This window comes from Monodelphis domestica, chromosome 8 (genome assembly GCF_027887165.1).
Source record: "Monodelphis domestica isolate mMonDom1 chromosome 8, mMonDom1.pri, whole genome shotgun sequence".
NCBI lineage: Eukaryota > Metazoa > Chordata > Mammalia > Didelphimorphia > Didelphidae > Monodelphis > Monodelphis domestica.
The window spans coordinates 210901388-210925807 of NC_077234.1; the positions used below are offsets into that span (position 1 = coordinate 210901388).

General features: G+C 39.9%; 1 protein-coding gene across 3 annotated transcripts; it reads left to right on the top strand.

The window, feature by feature from the left end:
• Positions 1-405: 405 nt before the first annotated feature.
• RGN (regucalcin) lies at positions 406-24186 on the top strand. Of its 3 annotated transcripts, XM_016424825.2 has the most exons (8): positions 3979-4069; positions 4172-4220; positions 4333-4513; positions 14204-14386; positions 18140-18355; positions 21376-21507; positions 22029-22183; positions 23671-24186. In XM_016424825.2, exons 3-8 carry the CDS (start codon positions 4351-4353, stop codon positions 23719-23721), a joined length of 900 nt encoding a protein of 299 aa, XP_016280311.2. In that variant the 5' UTR covers positions 3979-4069; positions 4172-4220; positions 4333-4350; the 3' UTR covers positions 23722-24186. The 3 variants fall into 3 exon arrangements, with proteins under 3 accessions (XP_007501099.2, XP_007501098.2, XP_016280311.2); XM_007501037.3 differs by lacking the exons at positions 3979-4069; positions 4172-4220 and adding an exon at positions 406-773; XM_007501036.2 differs by lacking the exon at positions 4172-4220 and having other exon boundaries at positions 3913-4069.
• Positions 24187-24420: the final 234 nt, after the last annotated feature.

The window sequence follows — 24420 nt, forward strand, 5'->3', positions numbered from 1 at the left end:
TAAAAGAAAAAAAATCTACAGGTCCCATGTTAAGAACTCTGAAATTCTACCGAAATGTCAACTATTCATATTACCTCTTCCCCTCTTTAGCCCCCCTCTTCAGAGGCATTCTGATCATTATTTTGATTTCAGCACAAAGAAACCAATTCAGTTTTGCCCAAGCTAACACCCTCACTGTGCCAGCAGATTCCTTCTCTGAGGCCATCCAGCTAAAGGAAGTGGGGGGAAGGATTCCCCTCCCAGGCCCCACAAAACCACTTCCAGCTTTTGTAGCCCAAATCTAGTGAGGAGGCCCCACTGGCAAATGGTTCCGGAAAGGAGCAGGCTTGATTGTCCTTTATGTGTCTGCCCAGTCCTTTGTCCCCTCCCCCATTCCTCCCCAGCCTATGCCAGAGCAGCTGAAGGCTGTTTCCACTCAGAGCCCATCTTCCATTATTGCCAGGGCCTGGAGTCTGAGCCTCCTGAGCCTGCCTGCTTCCCTCCTTTCCCTCCCTAAAGACAGGCCCGCCTGGAGAGAATTCCTTCGGTGAACTCTGAACCCCTTCCGTGAAGCTTGAGCCTCCCTCCTCCCTGCGGACCAGGCATCCGAATCTGACTCCTCCTGTACCACCCCCAAAGCGGAGCCCAGATTTTTAATCACGTGTTTCCTCCCGAGTCCTCCCCACAGGCTCTTGCCCACTGCTTGGAGTGTCCTGAAGGAGACTGATTGCACAGCAGACAGACTAATTGGATCAGCACTGAAGGGAAATCCCCGAGGCTCTTTGCACTGGCAGGTACACTGCTTCAGGCTCCTCTGATGCCCTTCCACTAACTCCCTTCTCCCCCTCTATCCTCCCTTTCCCCGGGTTGCAGAAGAATGGCTTCCCCTGAGAGAAAGGTGAGCTTTAGAATCAGTCTTTTGGCTCATTGTGCAACTAGTCTGAAATCCAGAACTTGCTACCAGTTTGTCTAACACACAGTCCTTGCAGGGTAAGGTACTGCCATTGCAAAAGCTTCTGTGTCTGCGACTTATCACAAAGAGATAGTGGCAAGGCCATTTTTGAGTTAGCCTGCTTAAAGGTTAATTTTGTCAAACAATCTGCAGGCAAACTGAATCTGTGGTCAGATTGGGCCCCTGAAGCTTGCGATCTGGATGACTGGGTCTGGTCACCCATCACCCATTCATTGCCTTCCGGACAACGGGAACTAGATGTTCCATTGTTGTAGTTCAGACAGTGACTCCCTTTGGATTTTCTTGGCAGAGATACTAGAATGGTTTGCCATGTCCTTCTTCAGCTCATTTTATACATGAGGAAATGGAGGCGAAGAGGATTAAATGATTTGCTCAGGGTCAAATAGCTAGGAAGTCTCTGAGGCCAGATTTGAACTCAAGGAAGATGAATCTGACTAGCTCTAGGTCCAATACTGTGCCACCTAGCTGCCCCCAGGCATCTCAAACTCAGCATATCCAAAATAACTCATTACATCCCTCTCTTCTAATTGTTATAAATAAAAATTAACCTTGGAGATTTTATAACTAAATTTATAAGGATTTATTAGTAAAGAGAAAGAAATAAAGAAATATTCCAACCTATCTAACTCAAAGTCCCCAACTTCAGTTGCAAATCTTGGTTCCTGGATTCCTAGCCTATGTGGTCCCCATGGTGCCACTTTCTAGAGCTGGCTAACAGGAGGGCTTTGAGAAAGCTTCTTTCACAAATCTAAAAAAATGGCAGAGAGTGAGAGAGTTCACTTCATGCACTGGATTTTTAGGCTCAGTCTAAACCTGTAGTGGTGAACTTTGGAAACACTTGCCAGAATGGGCATTCAGAGCCCTCTCTGTGGGCACCCTAGCACAGAGTTTGCCAATATTTGTTACTAGAAAGCCAAAGGGACAGGGTGCTGGGCTGCTCCCCTCCCCCTCTCCACTCACGCCTGAGGACATCACCCACCCCTCTAAAAGGTTCACCATCACTGGTATAAACCCTTCCCCCAAGATTTTCTAATTGGCCAGGGTTTTACTCTAGTCCCTACACATCACATCCCTTGACTACCTCTGGTCAGTAATCTCAGCTGCCACACTAGCAAATTAAGATATATGACTGTGACACCTTTTAGGTGAGACTTCTAGGATTGGACTGTGGGGGGAGGTCCCCTAGATATTTAATTCACAAACAACCTTTACAAGGTCACTATTACTGTCGAGATCACCACCATCTTCACAGTCACCCAGGCTCATAATCACAAATGTCATTGCCTTTCCACATTGCATTCAATCTACATATTCTTGCCATTTTTTACCTTCTCTAGGTCTCTTTTCCTGGAGGGGCACCACTAGCTTAGAGGCAGTTAGACATCAAGGTGGATAGAGCACTGGGTCTAGAGTCAGGGAGACCTGAAATCAAATGTGGCTTCAGACACTAACTAGTTGTGTGATCCTGGGTGAGTCACTTGATCTCTATTTGCCTTGGTTTTTAAATCTGTAAATGGAGATAACAATAGTATCCAACTCCCAAGGCAACTCTAAGAATCAAATGAAATAATACTTGTAAAGCAGTTAGCACAGTGTTTGGCAATATATAAATGGTAGCTATAATGATAAGAATACTGATGAATGCCTTAGTATTTATTAACTTAGTTCAGATTTCTTCTCTTTCTCTTCCTCTTCCTCAGGATCAGTTTTTTAAAAACTCTTATCTTCTGTCCTAGAATCAATACTAAGTATCTCTTTGAAGGGCTAGGCATTTTGGGTTAAGTGACTTGCCCAGGGTCACACAGCTAGGATGTCTTAAGTCAAATTTGAACTCAGGACTTCCTATCTCTAAGCTTGGTGCTCTATCCACTGTGCTACCAGCTGCTCTTACCATAGCCTTCTAATTGGCCTCCCTGACTGAAGTCTTTCTGTCCTCCAAGCCATTCTCTAGCTTCCAAAGTAATGTTTTTAAAATGGGAGTCTGTCATGTTCTCCCCTTCTTCCACTGTCTCCCTGCTGTGAGCTCTGGGGGTTCCCAATTACCTTTACAGAATCAAATATAAACTGTTTTGTACTTAAAGCTCTTCCTAACCTGGACCCTTCCTACTTTTCCAGTCTTTTTTATACTCTACTTCCCACGTATACTTTACAACCTCACTTCACTGGCTCTCTGCTGTTCCTCATACATGATACCCCATCTTCCTTCTCTACCACTGAGCCCAAAATGCTCTTCCCCTTCAACTCTGCCTTTTATCTCAAGTCTCACTTTCCATCCTCGAGATTGCCTTTCGTCTGCTACCATCTTGCTTTAATCTAGTTATATACAGGTTGTCTCTCCCATTGGGATGAAAACTTGAGGGCAGCCCTTAGCACAATGCATGACTTAGAGCAATAAATTAGATGGATCAGTTGGGTGGCTTGGTGGATTGAAAGCCAAGACTAGAGACATGAGGTCCAGGGTTCAAATCTGATCTCAAACACTCCCTAGCCCCATGATCCTGGGCAAGTGACTTAACTCCCATTGCCTAGCCCTCTTCTGCCTTGGAACCAACACAATATTGATTCTAAGGTAAAAGATAAGGGTTAAAAAAAAAAGAAACTAATGTTTGTTGTCTTACTGACCTTGGGCTAGTCACTTAATATCCCTTGGCCTCAGTTTCCTAAACTGGAAACTAAGAGTGCTGGACTAAAAGCTCCTGAGATCCCTTTCCACCCAAGATCTAAGGTCCTCTGATATAAAAAGTGCTGACTACCTAGGCTCCTATTCTCAAGAGTTGGGAAAGAAATCCCTTCAGGAAGAGGTGCCAGATTCTAGAGAGGCTGGGGAAAACAGAAAGCTGCATTAGCTGCTCTTTAGCTGATCTGGCCTCTGAGATAAATAGGTGCTTTAAAGATAACATTGGAAGATAATCACTGGGTTTGGAAATAAGGGAAAGAACCAATCGGAGAAGAGACAAGCTACCTATTAATCCACATATGAGGTTGTGGTTCAGTGTCTGGCCCAGAGTATAAAAGGAAAGCTGTCACTTCCTAGAGCCTAACTCCCTGGGTCCCCGAGTTCGATTTCTGAAGTTACAATATTGTGGTCAGTTTTTTAAGCCACTTTAGAAATCCTTGGTAAGTTGGCATTTCTTTTGGGCTCTAGTCTGCAGGGGTTTGGGGTTATGTCAAGACCCTTTTTATTGGCCTTTTCTCGTTTTCATTCTTGAATTCTTACAGACTCTGCCATGTGTGGCCCTTCTTCAGAGTGCTTCCTACACCAGCCTTGGTGGGCTAATTAAAATTCTTTTAAATTTAGCTTAAAAAAAAAAAGCCAAGTGTTTGCAATCCTGGATGCCTGGATATTCATGTTGCCGTGTGTCTGTCTTTGCTGCTTCTAGAGGATCTCTGTACTGATAATGTCCACTATTAAAATTGAGGCCGTTGCTCCGGAGGCTAGCAGGTGTGGAGAATCTCCATTGTGGGAGGAAAAATCCAACAGTCTCCTGTTTGTGGATATACCAGGCAAGAAGATTTGCCGATGGAATTCGCTCACCAATCAAGTGCAGGAGATCGTCATAGGTGAGAGGATTCTTAATCTAAGAAAGTATCTTTTGTAATAGCAAGCCTTTTCTTCTAAAGAATTGTCCTGGGAAAATGTGGTGGCTCAGTGGACTGAGAACCAGGACCAGAGACCAGAGGTTCTGGGTTCAAATTGGGCCTCAGACACTACCTAGCTATGTGACTCTGGGCAAGTCATTTCACTTCCATTGCCTAGTAGCCTTTACCCCTCTTCTGCCTTGGAACCAGTATGTGGTATTGATTCTAACAAAGAAATTAAAAGTTAAAAAAAAAATAAAGTATGAGCAGAGGCAGCTATGTAGATATTGTGTGACCCTAGGCAAGTCACTTTACTCCTATTGCCAATAGCCTTTACCCCTCCTCTGCCTGGGAACCAATATAGAGTATTGATTCTAAGACAGAAATAAAGGTTTAAAAAAAATAAAGTATGAGAGGAGGCAGCTAGGTAGATGCTTCCCAGCTGGGTGACCCTGGACAAGTCATGTAACCCCCATTGCCTAGCTCTTACCTTTCTTCTGCCTTGGTACCAATACATAGTACTGATTCTAAGATGGAAAGTAAATGTTGTTGTTTTTTTTTAAAGAGATGGCCTGAGTACAAAGGTATATCTCTGGACTTTTCCTCCTAACAATGCAAGATATGATTTAAAAAATTGGGGTTAAAAATTAATTTCCTGTTTTTGCTGGGTGCCACTGTTTGGTAAGGTTGGTGAATTAAAACAACTGTCTTTCCGTGTTTTCAAAGGAAGACATTTATTGAAGCTACTTTATACTCAGAAACGGAATTCTGAGGCCAAAAATCTGGTAGGTCTATAGATAGTAATGTATTGCTCTCTGCACTCAGAGTCAAGAAGACTGGAGCTCAGATCCAGCCTCAGGAACTTACCCTGACCAAATCGACTTTCTTTTTGTCCACCTGTTTCCTGATCTGTAGATTGGGGATAGAAAATAGCACCGTCTCTCAGGGTTGTTGTGAGGATAAGATGAGACAATGTGTAAAGCACTTGGCAAACTTTAACGTTTTATATCCCAGCTGTTATTTCTTTTATTAGTAGTAAATATTATTAATGCTGCTTTTATTGGTACAAATCAGTGATGTCAAACTCAAAGAGAAACAGAGGCCAGGAGGAAACATACATAAAGATTCCCGTGGGTCACAGAATGACTTAGTCTTAAAACGTAATATTAGCAGGGAAACCAGGTAGCACAATGGAGAGAGTGCCAGCCTTGGATTTGGGGGGACCTGGGTTCAGACATCAGATTTGAACTGAGGAAGATGAGTCTTCCTGACTCCAGCCCTGCCAATCTATCCTTTGCTCCACCTAGCTGCCCAATTTTAGAGACTAATCTTGCACTAGACGAGTTCAAGCCTGGCCTCAGACCCTTCCAATCTATGTGACCCCTGCCTCTGTTTCCTCATCTGTAAAATACAGGTAATGGTAGCCCCACTCTCCCAAGGTTGTTGTGAGCATCAAATGAGATAATAATACTTGTCTAGGGCTTTGTAAACCTTAAAGAGCTGTACAAATCATTTAGGAAATGAATAGTGTTTACCTAGTGCTGTAATGTTTTCTAGAGCATTTTCCACTGAACATCCTTGGGAGATAAGTAATACAAGTGCGATGGTACCTATTTTCCATCCGAGGAAAGAGGGCAGAGAGGCGAAGTCATGTGTCAGTGGTCACAAAGGTAGTCAGGGGCACAGCTGAAACTGACTCTGAAACCAGTCGTGCTCTTTCCAGTAGATCCTGACTGAGCAATTAGACACTAAAGATTTGCTGAGGCCAGCCAATAAGAATGGGTCTTGCTCAGAAAGCTGAAGATTTATCTTCTGAGGGTTGAATTTCAATGAGAAAAAAATTAATTGAAAAGATTTTGGTTCCACTAAGTCTGTTGGCTACTTTCCCCAAAAAGCAGAGCCATAATAACTTGCATGTACAGAGCACCCACTGTGCATCAAATGGCCACTAGAGGACCAGGAAGCCTCCTCTTCTTCAGTTCAAGTGTGGCCTCAGAAACTTATTGGCTGGATGACCCTCGGCAGGTCACTTACCCCTGTTGGCCTCAGTTTCCTCACCTGTAAAATGACCTCAGGAAGGAAATGGAAAATTCCTCCAGTATCTTTGCCAAGAAAACCTCAAATTGGGGTCACAATGAGTCAGACATGACTAAAACGAATGAACAACAGCAGATATGTTAGGTGCTATACTAAGTGCTTTTCAAATATTATCTCATTCCATTCCCCCCACAACCCTGGCAGATAAGTGCTAATGTTATTTCTATTTAACAGTTGATGAAACTGAAGCAAATTGGGATTGTCTAGAGATATAAAGGGGTTGATGCTAGATTTGAACTCGGATCTTGTAGAGACCCACCATGCTCTCCCTCATATTACCTGTTTTGTCATTTTTTAAGCTCATGTAACATATTTTCTTATTTATATTTTCTGTTTATCCATTGTTTTTCTGAATGTGTCTCTTCTACTCCCCTCCCAGTAGAGTCATCCCATGTAACAAAGAATTTTTTTAGAGACAAAAAAAAGGTTGTTCAGCAAAACAAACTAACATGAACCTCGTTGGATAGTACTTGCAATATTCAATATCTCTAGTGTTCCCCTCCTGCAAAGGAGGGAGGGAGGCTATAACTGAAAGCATGAAGCTGAATTATGCTTTATGGGATCTGCATATTTTCACCTGAAATTGGAAAATCAAAATTCTTCCCCTAATGTAGCAATTTTACTGTTTTCCTTTGAATGTGGAGGGCCAGGTGGTCATACTGGCATTTGGGCATGAGTGTATATAAGTGCACATGCTTTGTTCACTTTGAAATAAAAATAATCGCATGTGTATATGTGTGTCTGTATGTATTTTAAAGAAAAATATTAAAATATTAAAAATTATTAATAGTTTAAATATTAAATAAAATAGCGATTATATAATAGTAAAGAAAATATTATGATATTAATGTTAAATTTTAAATAAAATATTAATATCACATGTACAAGGAGAAGGGACCTTTGCTTCCACTCATAGATAGGTATACCTATCCACATAACATAAAACAAAAACATTAAAAAAATAATATTTTCTAGAACAAAGGATTTATTTTACTAATTTGTTTTAAAACAGTCTACTGGTATTGAGCAAGCTTTAAGTGAAGCCTGCCAGCCCTTTCTTTGGGGTCCTTTCCTCACTAGGCAATGAAAATAGTAACAGTAATAATAACAATGACTAGAATTTACACAGGACCTTGAGGTATTTATTCAAAGTACTCTGCAAATATTATCTATTTTATCCTCACAATGACCCTGAGAGACAAATGCTACAGGTACAATTGTCCCATCTCACAGTTGGAGGAACAGAGGATCAGACAGAATAAGTGGTCCCGTAACTAGAAAATGTCAGATTCTTAAATCGATCAATCATTTTCTAGTATAACATTTTACAGCTCTTTCTGGCCTCTAGCCTGGAAACCTGCTCCCCTTAAACACTGGAGTGTAGATTAAGTACATAGGGTCGCTGGGGATATTTGTCTTTTAACCAGACACCGAAGCTGTAAGTCCAAGGAATAAAACTTTTAATAGTGGCATTTCAGTCATCAACTGGCCAGTCAGGGAGATTTTGAGGTGAGGAAGGGGCCTGCTGGGTCCTGAAATTTGTTGTTGCTGTTGTTTAGTTTTTCAGTTGTGTCTGACTCTAAAAATGGCTTTCTTGGCAAAGACTAGAGTGGTTTGCCATTTTCTTCGCCAGCTCATTTTACAGATAAGGAAAATGAAGCAAATGGGGCTAAGTGACTTACCCAAGGACACCTACCTAATAAATACCTAAGGCTGGATTTGAACTCAGGAAAAGGAATCTATCTGACTGTAGGCTTGACATGGCTCCACCTACTTGGCTTTCGGGTCCTGAAATTGCATCCTAGAATAGTGGACTATTTATCCTGCTTGGTTCTAGAACTCTAGCTGCTTTTTTATAGGTCTCATAGAATACTGAAAAGAGTTCTAGACTCCAGAAGCAGAGAGCCTTCCCTATGTGATCATCTTGTGACTGTCCCATTCATCAGTAAAAAGGAGATAATAGAATTTGGAGATACCTTGTGTAACTGTAACTATGACTATCCACTTTTTTGTCAATTAGATATTCCTTTTTAAGTGATAATTTTGTTCTTGGTCAGATTGTCTTGGAACATGGAGAGGAAAAGCAGGAGGGATTGCACACACTCCTCTTCTCCAGCACAGAAGGAAATAGCTAGTTGGGATTGTGTGTGAATGGACTAAATCAGGGACCATGTAAAGAAAATACTATGTTAGCTCTGGACAATAAGTTCTATAAAAACAAATGAATACCACCAAAGTAGTTAGAAAGAACAAGTCTTTAATCAGGACAAGGAAGACACTGCTCTATCTGGACCTCCACAGAGTCATGTGCAAGTTCTGGGACTCCAGGAACAATGTCTCTGGGAAAATGCACCTCACAAGGGGATTTTCCAATGAGCTGAAGAACTTGGGGACTTATATATCTTCTGGGAAGTAAAGGACAGAAAGGGCAGATGGAAACAAGGGTAGGAGGATTCCAGCCAGGGGCTGGATACAATAGGAGAAACTTCTAAGACAAAGGAGTACTTAAGATCTGATTATATCTACTCAATCTGTCTAGACTGAGATCATTTAAGGTTTGTTTTTCAGTCTAAGACAGTGATGGCAAACATTTTTAGAGACCAAATGTCCAAACTGCCTCATGTGAGCCTTCCACCTTACCCTGGCAGGGGAGAGAGGAAGCATTCCCATTGGGCTGCTGGGCAGAGGAGTGGGTGATGTGGAGAGGGAGAAGGGAGCAGCCCCCTCTGGCATGCATGACATATGTTTGTCAACACTGGTCTAAGATAAGGGTCAGTCTGGACTTCTCCAAAAGGCAAGTTCCTAATAGACAAAGGCAAATTTGAAGGTTTCATAAAACAAAGTTGTCAGAATAAATAAGTTTTCTCAGGCATTCTCACCTGTCCCCCCTCTCTGTTTCTCCCTCTCCCTCCCCTCTTCATATATATAAATATATGTGTTCATTTTCTTATTCTTTTTAATCCTGAATCCATCATCTGCTGTCTTTCTCTTCTTCCTCTAGTTCATTAATGCTATTGTACCAGACCTCACTATCCCCATCACCTATTTCTTTCCTAGCCCAGTTCCCCAAGTACTCTGGCCTCAGAATAAGGAAGAGTTAGGTTTAAATCTAGTCTCAGACACTTAACTAGATCTAAAACCTGAGGTAAGTGAGTCACTTCTCTGGATCTCAGTTCTTGTAGCACCTGTAGCAACTTCACAGGGTTGTTGGGAGGATCAGATGTATTTAAAATAATTTCCTAATGTTAAAGTGCCATATAAAGAAATGCCAGGTACTCTATCTATCTGTTCATGCCTATTTATGAAAGAAATTTCAGGTTGACTTTCTTGTTAATGTGTGGGTGGATGTGGGTGGGTGTGGGGGATGGGGGAGTTGGACTTCAGGAGAGAAAGAGAGAGGGGGGAAGGAAGGAAGGAAGGAAGGAAAGAAGGGATGGAGGAAAGGAGAGAGGGAGGGAGGAAGGAAGGAGAGAGGGAAGGAAGAAAGGAGGAATGAGGGAGAGAGAGAAAAAGAAGAAAGAAAGAAAGAAACAGAAAGAAAGAAAGAGAGAAAGAAAGAAAGAAAAGAAAGAAAGAAAATTAACTATCTCCAAGGTCCATTTCAGTTTTAATATTCTACAATAAAAATGACTTTTTTTGGCCTGTCCCTTGGCTTTCTGTCCTGCCCTACTGTTCTGAAACTTGTTGTTTTTCCCTGTTCAGAAGGGTTGTTACATGACCACTTCCCTAGTCAAGGAGAAGAGAGGAACACTAAGGTGCTATCTCTGAAGATTAGACATCACAGCAGAGACATCTGAATAACCTGACCTTGGTGGGAAGCACAGCCTGGCAGCTGAAGGACCTTGTTTACTTAAAATGTAGCTTTTGTAAAGATATAACATGAGTGACAGCAAGATTGAGAACACTGAAGAAGGGTTGTCTGACATGAATAGCTTGTATGTTTGGGGGCCAGAGGGAGGAAACTGTGTCTTGGGTATCTCAGGTCACAGGAGCAGGTGCTTATAATTATCAAGGCAGAAGAGCTAGGCAATTAAGATTAAGTAAGTAACCCAGGGTCACACAGCTAAGATGATGGCTCTCTAGCCATTGAGCCACCTAGCTACCCCTCAGGCCCTATGGTTGAGTTCTTTATAGATAGTCTCTGTCTATAGAGGAATGACATCATTGTTATTGTTATTTCTGAGTCAAGGCTAATAAGAAGTAGCAGGTCAGATAAATGATGTTACCAACTCTGCCTGCTTATGAGGGTGGGTGGATTCTGTAGGCAGTTACAATAATTTGTATTTTGCAATCACAAAATCCTTGACTAAGCATTTTTCTCTACAACAATCCTAGTTGTAGATAGTACAAACAATAACCACAACTCTCCTTTAAGGAGCACCTAAGGGTTTGTAAAGTACTTTTTATCTTATCTGGTCCTCACAACAATCCTATGAGTTTGGTGCTTTTATCCACATTTTGTAAATGAGCTTTATTCATGTGTTTTGTTTTTATTTTTTAAACCCACAGTTTCTGTCTTAGAATTAATAGTGTGTATTGGTTCCAAAACAGAAGAGTTGTAAGGACTACTAAATAGGGGTTAAGTGACTTGCCCATAGTCAAATGACTAGGAAGAGGCCAGATTTGAACCCATCTCTGAGCCTGGCTCAGAACCCTGAGCTACCTAGCTACCCTTGTTTTGCTTTAATATTATATTACATTTTACATTATAATTGATTTAAATGTTGATTTAAATGTTGATTTAAAAGCTGATTTAAATGAAAAACTGAAATCGAGAGGGGTTAATTGACTTGTAAAGGGTCACAGTGCCAGAAATGGGATTTCAACTCTTGTCTTCTTGACTCCAAATCCATCACTCTTGCCACTTCAATTTTGTTGTCCCTTATTGCCCAATTTTAAGACTTAGGACCATAATGGTTAAGTGATTTGACCAAAATCACACAGTGAGTGTGTATCAGAGCTGAAATTTAATTTAATATTAGTTCTCATAATTCTGAGTCCAATGTTGATTCTTTCCACTAAATATCCCTGACTCTATGCTTTATCCATTAATTCAATCCTATAGGCAGCCCTAGTAGAATCATCAAATTGTTTCCTCCATTAAGTCCTTGTTGCGGTTCCTTCCCATGACAAGGTGATCCTGGGTTCTTGAAAGTTGCCTCCACTAAAGCTGGGAACTTGGGTTGATTTAGTGCTTTGTATTGTTTTTGAGCATGGGCCTATCAATAGATTATGTGCTTACTAATCAATGGCCAGGTGGGCAGCTAGGTGAACAAGTGGATAGAGTCCCAGGCCTGGAGTTAGAAAGACTCCTCTTTCTGAGTTCAAATCTGGTCTCAGATACTATCTACCTATGTGACCCTGAGCAAGTCACTTAGCCCTGTTGGCTTCAGTTTCCTCATCTGTAAAATGAGCTGGAGAAGGAAATGGCAACCTATTCTTGTGTCTTTGCCAAGAAAACCCCAAAAGGGTTCATTAAGAGTTAGACGTGACAGAAAATGACTGATTCAGTGGCCAACCTAGGTACAGAGAAGCTTCTAACTAAAGATTATTCACTAAATACTCAAATGTGTTTAGACTCAGAAACTCATGAGAACCATCTCCTATGATGCAGGTTATAAAATCTGTACCAATAAAGTCAACAGTGAAGTGTTGAGTCTTTGAAATTGTCCATGAAATCTTGGTTGAATGAAATCAATGGCTTCTAGGGTAGCTAGCTGGTTCAGTGGATAGAGAGCTATTCCTGAAGATGGGAGGTCCTTAGTCCAAATCTGGGCTCAGACTCTTCTTAACTTGACCCTGTGCAAGTAAGTAACTTAGCTCTAATTGCCTGACTCTAACCCCTCTTCTGCCTTGGAACCAATCTTGAGTGTTGATTCTACAATAAAAATTAAGGGTTTCAGAGTAAAAGAAAGAAGCACCTCCTGTGATGTTTGTGACTTCCTGCCGCTTTTCTCCAGCTTTCTTTGTCCAGAGGTGGTTGAGTTTCTCATTGAAGACTATAATTTCTATTTCTCCTTTTGAATTTGGACAAAATCTCACATCTACAATGGCTTCTTTGGAGGGGGAGGAAGGGCAAGATACTCCTTTTGATTCATCTGGAGTACAAAGATGAAATGACAACCTTACTCCTCTTAAGGGACTTAAAATAGGGGAGATCAGCCACATATACCCACAAATCAAAGATGCAAGGCAGAGAGTCCTAGAAGTCAGGTATGTCCTTTATTTCATTTGTTTTGTCCCAGACCTGGCTCAGCCCGTCATGTCTATAGGGGTTAGTAACAATGGTTAATATCAATGAGGATGACTGTTATAAAAGTTAACTTTGTATTTACTATGGATGCCCCTTAAGATAACAGGAATCTTTGCCTAACATTAATCCTTAACCAAATGTCAGCAAACTTGAGCAATGTTGTCAGTCATTTTGCATTAGGAAATGCCATTTCTCAATATGTACAGTCAAGCTGATTTGTAAATATGTAGCTTGGGAGAAAGCCATGTGCTATATAGAGATGATTCTTAATATTAGCATCAAGTGACAGGAGATTCATCTAAGGACATTCTTGTATGACCAAAGGTACCATTGTAGTGTATCTGATATAACTGTAGTAAAAGACCGCCATCTTTGTAGTGGATATGGCATGGATACTAGAAGGAAGAAGATCTAAGCTCCCATCTCACTCCAGATATCCACAGACACAGATGTGTGTCCTCTGGGTAAGTCATTTAAAATCAATAAAACCTCAGTTTCTATATCCGTAAAGTAAGATTGTGAATAACTTCTACCTGATAGGATTGCCACAAGTCTCAAATGAAATACTATAAGTAACAAGCTTTAGAAACTCATTTTTTATTATTATTATTGTTTATTGCTAATTTTACTGATCAGATAGATGCTGTTAAAAGGCACATATCTATTTGGAGTCAGATCCTGGTTCTACCACTTATTACCTGTGTGTCCTTCAGCAAATCTTTTACCTCTACTATGCCACTATTTCCTCATCTGTAAAATGAAAGGGTAAGGAGCAGCTAGACAGCACTGTGGATAGAACACCAGGCTTAGAAATGGGAAAACCTGAGTTCAAATCTGGCCTCAGGCACTTCCTAATTGTTTGACCCAGGTGACTTACCCTTCTCATGACTTGGAATCAATACTTGATATCAATTCTAAGGGAGAACGTAAGGGTTTTGGTTTTTTATGAGGGGTTGGGCTAGATGATCACTGAAGTCAAAGTCCATGGTCCTTTGAACTAGATATTGTCTGAAGTTTGAACTTCTAGCAACGATCCTATTTTTTTTTTAAGAATAGAACCCAAACAAGAACATAGGATTATAATTTTAGAGCCAAAACATCTGCCAATCCAATCTGCTCGTTTTAGAAGAGAAAACTGAGGCCAGGGTAGTTAAATAACTTGACCAGGGTCATAAAGGCAAAAAGCACCAGAGGCAGAATTTGAACCCAGATCTGTGTCCAGAGCCTGTGCTCTATCCATCATATCATTGTACTCAATGCTAGGCATTTTATTTATTCTGACTTTTTTTTTTTGTGATATCTGTTTATTTTTGCTATTGCAGATAGTCCGGCCACCTCAGTGGCCATTCGACAGTGTGGTGGATATGTTGCAACAGTAGGGACTCGGTTTTGTATTGTGAACTGGGAAAACCAATTGGTATCTGACCTGGTTTCTGTGGATCAAGATAAGAAAAATAATCGCTTCAATGACGGGAAAGTGGATCCAGCTGGGAGATACTTTGCTGGTATGATTCTCACTTTTTTCACCTTTTACTTTCCATGCTTAAAGGGAAAACCTTGTTTGCAACATATTGAGGAGAAAGAAAATATCCTTGATGCCAAACTTTCTCTGCAGAAGCCTTCCTCGGCTGTGCCATCGTGGCATGGAGACGACCCTGGGTTCCTAAATGCTCTTCCAGTAGATAGAGACTCTAGGACACTGATAGTGAATCGTTTAGAGATTAAGTACCCAAACTGCAACCCTCACACCATATGTGAGCTTCCCCCTCCCCACACACACAACTTACCCCAGACAGGGAGGGAGGAAGTGCTCTCATTGGGCTGCCAGGCAGAGGGACAGGTGATGAGAGAAATTTCCTCAGGAATGCATGGAAAGGAGGAAGGCAGCAACCTGCTCTGGCACACTCTGGCACATGTGCTGGAGTTTCACCAACATGGCTCTAGGAGGTTCTAACCAAGCAGAAGAAATGTTTGCAGACAACCCTAGCAAGAAACCAACCTGGGTCAGTTTGAAAAGGTCTATCACCAGTTGTTGGATTGTTCTGGTCTATAGGAACTCCAAAAAGACTGTTCTCTAAAGCATGAATGGGTGGTAGTCTATACTGGTTAGAGGAAGGTATGTGGATGTAGTAGTAGTAGTTGTAGTAGTGGTGGTGGTGGTGGTGGTGGTGGTGATAATAGAAGCAGTAGTTAGTAGCAGTAACAGTAGTAGTTCACAATAGTAATTCACAATAGTAGTAGTAGGGGCAGCTAGGTAGAATTTTTCTTCAAATAAAATTATTTTCTTACTTCTGTAATTAAAGGAGTTTGAGTCGCCCATTCTTAGAATGAGACCCTGCTACAAATTTGGGTGTTTCTCCCACATCACTTCATAGTTGGGTGACCCTGGGTGAGCCACTTAACCCCATTTTCTTAGCCTTTATGGCTCTTCTGCCTTGAAACAAATTGTTTGTATTAATTCTAAGGCAGAAGAGAAAGGTTAAAAAAATAGAAGGGGACAGCTAGGTGGCTCAGTGGATTGAGAATCAGATCTAGAGATAGGAAGTACTGGGTTCAAATCTGATCTTAGATACTTCTTAACTGTGTAACCATGGACAAGTCACTTAATCTCCCTTTTCTAGTCCTTACTGTTTTTCTGCCTTAGAACCAATATATAGTATTCTAAGAGAGGAGATAAAGGTTTAAAAAAAATTAAAATGAAAAAGTAGTAGTAAATAGTAGTAGTAGTAGTAGTAAATAATAGTAGTAAGCTAGTATTTAAAACAGTTTTTAAGCAGTTAGGTGGCAAAATAGAGCACCAAGCCTGGGGTCAGGAATTCTTTTTTTTTTTTAATTTGGAAAATTTTATTTAATTAATTAATTTAGAAGACTTTTCCATGGTTACAAGATTCATGATCTTTCCCTTCTCTCCCCCAACCCCCTCCCATAGCCAATGCACAATTCCACTGGGTTTTATATGTGCCATTGATCAAGACCTATTTCTATATTATTGATATTTGCACTAGGATGATTGTTTAGAGTCTACATCCCCAATCATGTTCCCATTAACCCGTGTGATCAAGCAATTGTTTTTCTTCTGTGTCTCCACTCCCACAGTTCTTCCTGTGAATGTGGATAGCATTCTTTCTCATAAATCCCTCAGAACTGTCCCATTACATTGCTGCTGGTAAAGAAGTCCATTACATTCGATTGTACCACAGTGTATCAGTCTCTGTGTACCATGTTCTCCTGGTTCTGCTCCTTTCGCTCTGCATCAATTCCTGGAGGTTATTCCAGTTCCCATGGAATTCCTCCACTTTATTATTCCTTTGAGCACAATAGTATTCCATCGCCAACATATACCACAATTTGTTCAGCCATTCCCCAATTGAAGGGCATCCCCTCATTTTCCAATTTTTTGCCACCACAAAGAGTGCAGCTATGAATATTTTTGTACAAATCTTTTTCCTTATTATCTCTTTGGGGTATAAACCCAGCGGTGGTATGGCTGGATCAAAGGGCAGGCAGTCTTTGGGGGTCAGGGATTCTTGAGTTCAAATCTTGCCTCAGAAACTTCCTAGCTGTGTAACCCTGGACAGGTCACTTAACCCTGTTCCACTTGCAAAATGAGTTGGAAAAGGAAATGGCAAACCAGTCCAGCATCTTTGCCAATAAAACCTCAAATTGTGTCACAAAGCAACAGACACAACTGAAACACCTCAACAAAAAGACTTTGTTTTATAAAGTATGTATATATATATACATATATAGTATAGTATATGTATATATAAATACATATAGCATAGTATAGTAGTGGTGATAATATAATAGCAGGAGCAGTAGTAGTACAAATTACACTAAAAAAAATCCCAGATTTGGAAATTCTGAATCAAGATGGAATACCCAAAAGGTTTCTCTGTTTCAGGATAATCATTTTTAAGTGGGGCCTCAGATTTTTAGCATTATATTATGTGAAGTGCTAGGTTTGGATTTTAAAGACCTGGGTTCAAATACCAACTCAGCTTTGTAGTAACTTTGTGACCTGGACAAGTTCCTTAACTCTTCTGGGCCACAGTTCCCTCATCTTTAAAAATGAGAGAGTTGGACTTGCTTATAGCATCAAAAATTTAGAGCTCTAAGGGGCCTCAGGTTAGGCTCCTGTAAGTCTCTCATGTAAATAAAAGTGGCTTTCCTGTTGTTTTTACAGAGTAAATCCGCAGCCTCTTAGGCCCCAAACTACCTTTACTCTGGAGAAAGGCTAAGGTGGTCATGGATTCTGTGCCTAAGTCCCAAACCCCAATAGACTAACTCTTATTATTGGGATCTATGGGGAAAATACCTACTTGTTTCCTCTTTTAGTGCTGTTTTATTTCCATTAGGAAACAGAGATAATTGCATTCTTTGGCCCATTTCTGGGCCATACTTGCTACCTGCTAATGGAAAGAAGGGAAAGAGTTATTTTCCCTTATTCTCTCTCATTTGCAACATAATCTGTAGAACTACAACAGAGAACCATTTGTTTCTTATTTTCCTGACTTTATTATTGTTGCTGTTTAGTTTTCTTGGCAAAGAGACCAAAGTGGTTTGGCTCATTTTATAGATGAGAAAACTGGGGCAAACTAAATGACATGTCCTATGAGTAAGTGTCCAAGGCCAGATTTGAACTTGGGGAGATGAGTCTTCCTGACTCTAAGCCTGGCACTTTGTCCACTGCCACTTAGCTGCCCATATTCTTGGCTTATTATATCTCAATGAAAAGATGTAAAATTGTGAGAATTCTTAACTTATTGGAGATGATTAAAAGCCAAAGGACTTTTGGGTATATCTCTATATGTTGTATAAAGGACAATCCACTATCCCATCCTTGGTTGTTAAATGATATAATTATTTTAATCAAAGAATTATTGGTAATCCAATTTAAAGCACCTGACAGATCACCGTAATTTATTTTCATGGCCAAAGACTAATTTTAATATACACATATTCTTAGTGGAGAAATCTATCATTTGCAAAGACTAGTTTTTCTTTTAGTAGAATAACAGTAGACTCTTGTCATCACTTAAACTCTCTGGGCCTCAGTTTCCTTATCTATAAAATCATGGGACTTGACTAAGGTCTCACATTAGTGCCCACTCTTTTCAATGAAATCATAGAATCAGATATTTTGAACTAATTCTCGTGTTTCATCCAGCTCTGAATCTATGAGCCTACAATGTTTGTCTTAAACTCTGGTGATAAAATATCTTTTGTCCTTTTTCACAGACTTGTGTTCTTTGCAGGTACCATGGCTGAGGAAACTGCCCCTGCTGTACTGGAGAGACACCAAGGTTCCTTGTATGCTCTTTTCCCTAATGGCACTGTAAAGAAGTACTTTGATAATGTGGACATCTCTAATGGCTTGGACTGGTCCCTGGATCACAAAATCTTCTATTACATTGATAGCTTATCTTACTCTGTGGATGCCTTTGACTATGATCTGCAGACTGGATTGATTGGTATGAATTTTTTTGCCTTTGTTTAAGTCACCCCTCTATTATTACTTTCTTTTTAAAAATTTTAAACCCTCACCTTCCATCTTGGAATCAATACTGTGTATTGGTTCCAAGGCAAAAGAGTGGTAAGGGATGGACAATGAGGTGTAAGTGACTTGCCCAGGGTCATACAACTAGGCAGTGTCTGAGACCAGATTTGAACTGAGGACTCTGGCTCTTAATCCACTGAACCACATAGATGACCCTTCTGTAGCTGAGAGTCATTATCAACCTTTCTGCCCCAGATATCAAGTCCACACTTATTTGGATACAATCTAAACAGAGAGCTTTCTAATATTGGGAGTGCTATAGGAACTTGTGGTGATATGGGTCATTATGATACAAATTTAGATAGAGTGTGGGTAAACTATATTTCTTTAAATGGAATTATAGAGAGTGAAATCTGAGTATAGTACATGTTTAATACCTAAGTGGGTTGGGGAGGTCTTGAAAGGCCCTTCCAATAAAGTCCAAAGTCTGGAAAGTCCTGCCAGAGTAGGAGGACTTGGGCGTGGAATGAGGGATGGATTGCGTGCCTTTCTCATGAGGACCAGCTTAGATGACTTTGGAGAGGCTTATAAACCAAAGGATTGACATTGGGCAATGAATATATCTGGCTAAAGTCATGCACAAAAACCATCCACTAAGTTATGGATGAGTCATGGTTTGTGCTGGTGAAAGGTGGCACCCACACTGATGAAATCCTGCATCTTTTGAAAGATTGACTTACATAAGTATAATATTGCTCACCTATCTTATGGATATTAGAACTGTTGACATTAGCTTTATGCACATGTTTTCTATTGGATCTGGTTCTACCAGTTTTCTACCAAAATGTGTGCCAGGTAAGACACATGGAATTGAATAAAGCAGGAGTTTGTTTATGGTGATTTTCCATCTATTGATTATTCAGTTGTTTCAGTCATGTCCAATCTTCTTGACCACATTTGGGTGGGGATGTTTTGCAAAGATACTGGACCAGTTTGCCATTTCCTACTCTAGCTCATTTTTACAAATAAGAAAACTGAAGTAAACAGGGTCAAGTGATTGCCCAGGGTCACACAGTTAGTAAATGTCTGAGACCAAATTTGAATTCATGTCTTCCCAACTCCAGGCCCAGTACTTATCCACTATGCTAACTAACTGCCCTAACATATTGATTAGCTCCAGATGACTAATCAGTTTACTTTGAATAGTCTCTCAAAAGATAAGAGAATTAATTTGGAACATTCTGGTTCTAGAATTTCATCTAAAATAGTGGGGACACTTAACCCCTGTTACCTAGCCCTTATCACTCTCTACTTTGGAACCAATATATAGTATTGATTCTAAGATGGAAGGTAAGGGTTAATAAAATAAAATAAAATAGTGGGGACAAAAATTATTTCAGAAATTTAATTTTGAAAAATTGACAGGATCTATTTTCTCTCCCTCTCATTTCTCTCTTCTACTCCTTCCTTTAAAAAGAAAAATTTTAAAACCCTTACCTTCCATCTTAGAATCAATACTATGTATTGGTTCTAAGGCAGAAGAGTGATAAGGGCTGGACAATGGGAGTTAAGTGACTTGCCCAGGGCCACATAGCTAGGAAGTATCTGAGGTCAGATTTGAACCTAGGACCTCCCATATCTAAGTCTGACTCTCAATTCACTGAGCTACTGCCCCCTTCCTATTCCTTTTTTTGAAGAGGAAAAGAGAAAATAAAATTCCTTCTACTAAATAGCATAGTCAAGCAAAACAAATTTTTGGTTGATAAAAAAAAAAACTTTTCAGGTGTCAATGCCTTTAGGTTATTTTGTTACTTCAAAGAATTTAAAAGACAATATTTAAAAAGAAAGGACGTCCTACCAGAAAAGCAAGAATCTACTAGAATCTCTTACAGAACTGAAGTCAGTTTCTTAAGAGAAAAAGACAGAATTCTCTTAATTCCAATCAATTGCATTAGAAGATCTGTCAGCCCAGATGCCTTGCTCTAAAAATAAGGCTCTTGGCTTATTTTTGTCTTTTTTTACACATGTCAATTGATTATTTTTCATGTTGGACCTTTATTTGACAGTTACCATGTTCTGAGTTCAAGAATATGCAATCCCTCTCGAGATCACTTAGGTTCTTGGTTCCTGGGGCCAGTTAAACCAACCCATTTTTTAATATGTTCTAAATTGGCCTCAAAATGCATGCCCAATGTACTTATACACATTGTTTATTCAGTAAATACAGCCTCACATATTTGGTCTCTACAAAGTGCAGTAGTTTGTCAAAACAACAGCTTGCACATGTTAGTTTTGTGTTTATGTGGGGGAAAGTCGGTGCATTCCTAGATTAGAGTTAGTTGAAATATCTATTTTATGAATTAAAAATCCCCAGGAAATGTTCCACTATGACACACACACTCACAGTATGTACACTCTCAGAGCCTGGGCCCTTGAATTCAGACCAATCTCAGAAATAACCTTCAATATTTTAATAAGAAAATTAATAATAAATATTTTCATAATTTATCTCATTACCATAAAGTCATGACTGAGTAAAAAAAGAATAATGAAAACTGATATACCTGAACCTTTCTTTATCTTACCTCCTAAGAAGAGATAGTTTGTTTTTTTTTTTAAACCCTTACCTTCCGTCTTGGAGTCAATACTGTGTATTGTCTCCAAGGCAGAAGAGTGGTAAGGGCTAGGCAATGGGGGTCAAGTGACTTGCCCAGGGTCACACAGCTGGGAAGTATCTGAGGCCAGATTTGAACCTAGGACCTCCCATCTCTAGGCTTGGCTCTCAATCCACTGAGCTACTCAGCTGCCCCCAAGAAGAGAAAAATCTTGTGTTACTCTGTCCATCTGTCTCCTAGAATTTAAAGACCTTAAAATTCTGGACCACATGATATATAGAGATAATACATAGTTAATATTTAATCAATCTTAATAATAAGCCATATTTATGGAAAAACTGCATAATGCTCAGCACTGTTCTACTTATCTCTACCCTAGTCAACCGCAGAAGTATATACAAGATGGAAAAAGAAGAACAGATTCCAGATGGAATGTGCATTGATACTGAAGGGAAGCTCTGGGTGGCTTGTTACAATGGGGGAAGAGTGATCCGGATAGATCCGGAGACAGGTAGGTCCTCCATATGCTTATTTGATTATTGAGCACATAAGAGTGTCCAGTTTACAGGGGGAATAAGAATGCATTTTTAAAATTATTATTAAATATTGATAGGACAGTCTTCAGAAGAGAACCTAACTAAGACTTTTCAGCTGGCAGGTCTTGGTTCTACTTCCTCAGAGTCTCACAAATCCCTTCTTCTCAGATCACAACCACCTTAGTCTAATCCCTCATTATCACCTGCCTGCTTCATTACAGTAGACTTCCTAACTGGTATCTCTGTATCTTCTCTCATTATCTACAAGTTTGACAACCTGATAGTCCCAAATCTCTTCTAATCATATAAATCCTTCACTTAAGAAACTTCTCTGGCTACCCATTTTCTCTAAAGTGAAATAGCCTCATCCCGAATATTCTGGCTTCAAATCCATTTGTACAATGACCCCGTCCCTCTGCAAGGAAAGGTGGCCAGTTGTCATAGCAGTTGCATAATCAATAGAACTGAATTTAAATCAGAATCCTTTGCTAACCAGGAAAACGACTTCAAACAGTAAAGCTGCCTACTGATAAAACAACTTCCTGCTGTTTTGGAGGAAAGGATTATTCTGAATTATATGTGACCTCTGCACGGGATGGAATGGATCCTGATAAACTTTCAAGACAACCTGAGGCAGGAAAAACTTTCAAGGTGATCTGATTTTGTTTTTCATTACTCCATGAAAAAGAAATATTTCCCAAATATCAAACCTTTCTTGTGTTTCATCAGTACAGGATGTTACAAAAATCTTAGCTTTGGAGTAGCTAGAGGACTTAGTGAACAGAGAGCCAGGCCTGGAGACAGGACGTCCTGGGTTCAAATGTGGCCTCAGACACTGCCTACTTGTGTGACCTTGGGCAAGTCACTTAACCCCAATTGCCTAGACTTTATAGCTCTTCTGCCTTAGAACTAATACACAGTATTGATTCTAAAATGGAAGGTAAGGGGGGAGGGGGGAGTTGGGTTTTTTTTTTTTTGTCTTAGCTTTAATAATAGTTTTAAACTGCACTGAGAATTTTGGTTCATCCTGTCTGTGGTATTTATTTACCCAAATTCTTAGTTTGTACTTTTGCTAGAAGACAAACAAGAGACTTTATTATTATAAAGAAATGACTGTAAATTCACAAAGACCATGAAAGCGAAACATGAGCTCTAGCAAGCTAGAAAGACTCTTTGGGTATATTGGGCACAGATCAATAATTCAATAAACTTTAAGCTCTGTGAGTATGACACCGTGATAGATGAGTCTGCTATTGATATTATGTTTACGGAATGAGCTGTTAGTGTGGACATCTTTAGAATCTGTTCAGGCTCTTATGGTGAACTCTTGTTGCACCAAAGCAAATACCAACAGAATCCAAGAAGTGACATTTTAAAGATGGCAGGAATCTGAAAGATCATTGGTCTGGCCTAGACCCATCATCTTGCAGGGGAGGAAGCTGATAGAAAATAGAGAATTGATAAGTCAAAAACCATTTATTAAACACTTAGGACATGCTAAGTATTGTGCTAAGTGATGGGAATACAAATAAAAACAGAAATAAGAGAGGCCCCTACCTATGGAGCATAAATTCTAATGAGGAAGGTGAGGAAATGAAAGTAGAGAATGCCTAGGAAAGCCAGAAATATAGTTTGGAGAGGAAAGAAGACATATTTGACTGACATCTAATCCTTATAAAGGAGGTTCTGGGAGGAGCTAGCTAAATAAACAGAAGGAGTCAAAGATGTGGAGGGTTCTTCTATGTGAAGTCCCGTGCTGAAGTGAGCTTTCAAGATGAAGAGCTTTCTGGGAAATTGTAGATAAAGTCCATCAGGAGACTGTAGCCTGGAGAGGAGTGAAGGAGAGGTAATACATTTTCCTTTTTAAAAGCCAAGTTAATTGCTACTGGGTGGTAGGTGGATTTGTGTCATGTGAATAATGAAGTCTGATTATGCCTTAGATTTTACTCCAGCTGCTTTCTTTTAGTTAGGGGAAAATATTTCAGGATAATGCTAGGACAAAGATTAAAAACAAATTTTTGTTTGTATTCAGGAAATATGAAAATTATTTGAAAGACTAATCAAGGGTGCGTTTTTCTTTTTCCTTCTATTTCAAATATTTTTCTCCCTTCTCAAATACTTTTTTCTCTTTTAAACAGATAACTGGACTGGGTGTAAAAGGAATCGCCCCATTTGCCTTTGCTGGATAAATCCTGAGCCTATAACTGGAGTAACTTTCCCAACCCTCTCCTTTTGCTGAAATGCTTTGGAAGAACTTGGATTCAAATAGATTTAGATCAAAGGGGAAGTGTTAAAATTGACTTTCCCCTAAAGATTAAATAACAGCCTTTGGCTGGTTTGATCTTTATTTGGAACAAGGTCTAAGGGCCACATTGGAGTTGATGAGTGTTTGTGGCTGGTTCGTTTGCCCTGTCAAATGAAGAAATCGCAGAACACCTTATGACATGAATACATTATATATCTTCATGAGCACTCATATGAGTCTTAATCATTCTGTCAATACTCTATAAAATAGTCAGTAAAGAGTACTGTGAAATTGCCAAGTATTATTCCTCACCCATCAATTGACATCTCCCTCCACCCTGCTTCCCTTGTAAGCTCTACTTGTGTTTTGTTATAAAAAGATCTCTACCCAATAAATATCAATATGCTTACCCTGTCTATTTCATTTTTATGTTTTAGTTTTAATTACAGACTCTCAGGATTGTCAAGGACCTGGAAGCTCCAGCCCCTTCTACATCACTGGCAAGCAGATTGTCAGTGATGGCATGAGAATTCCTGCTCTCAAGGGGCTTACAGTCTAGCCAGAGGAGACAACATGTGGGTATACATACACATACATATCCATGTTTATGTTTGTTTAACTATATAAGAGACAAGATAATTGT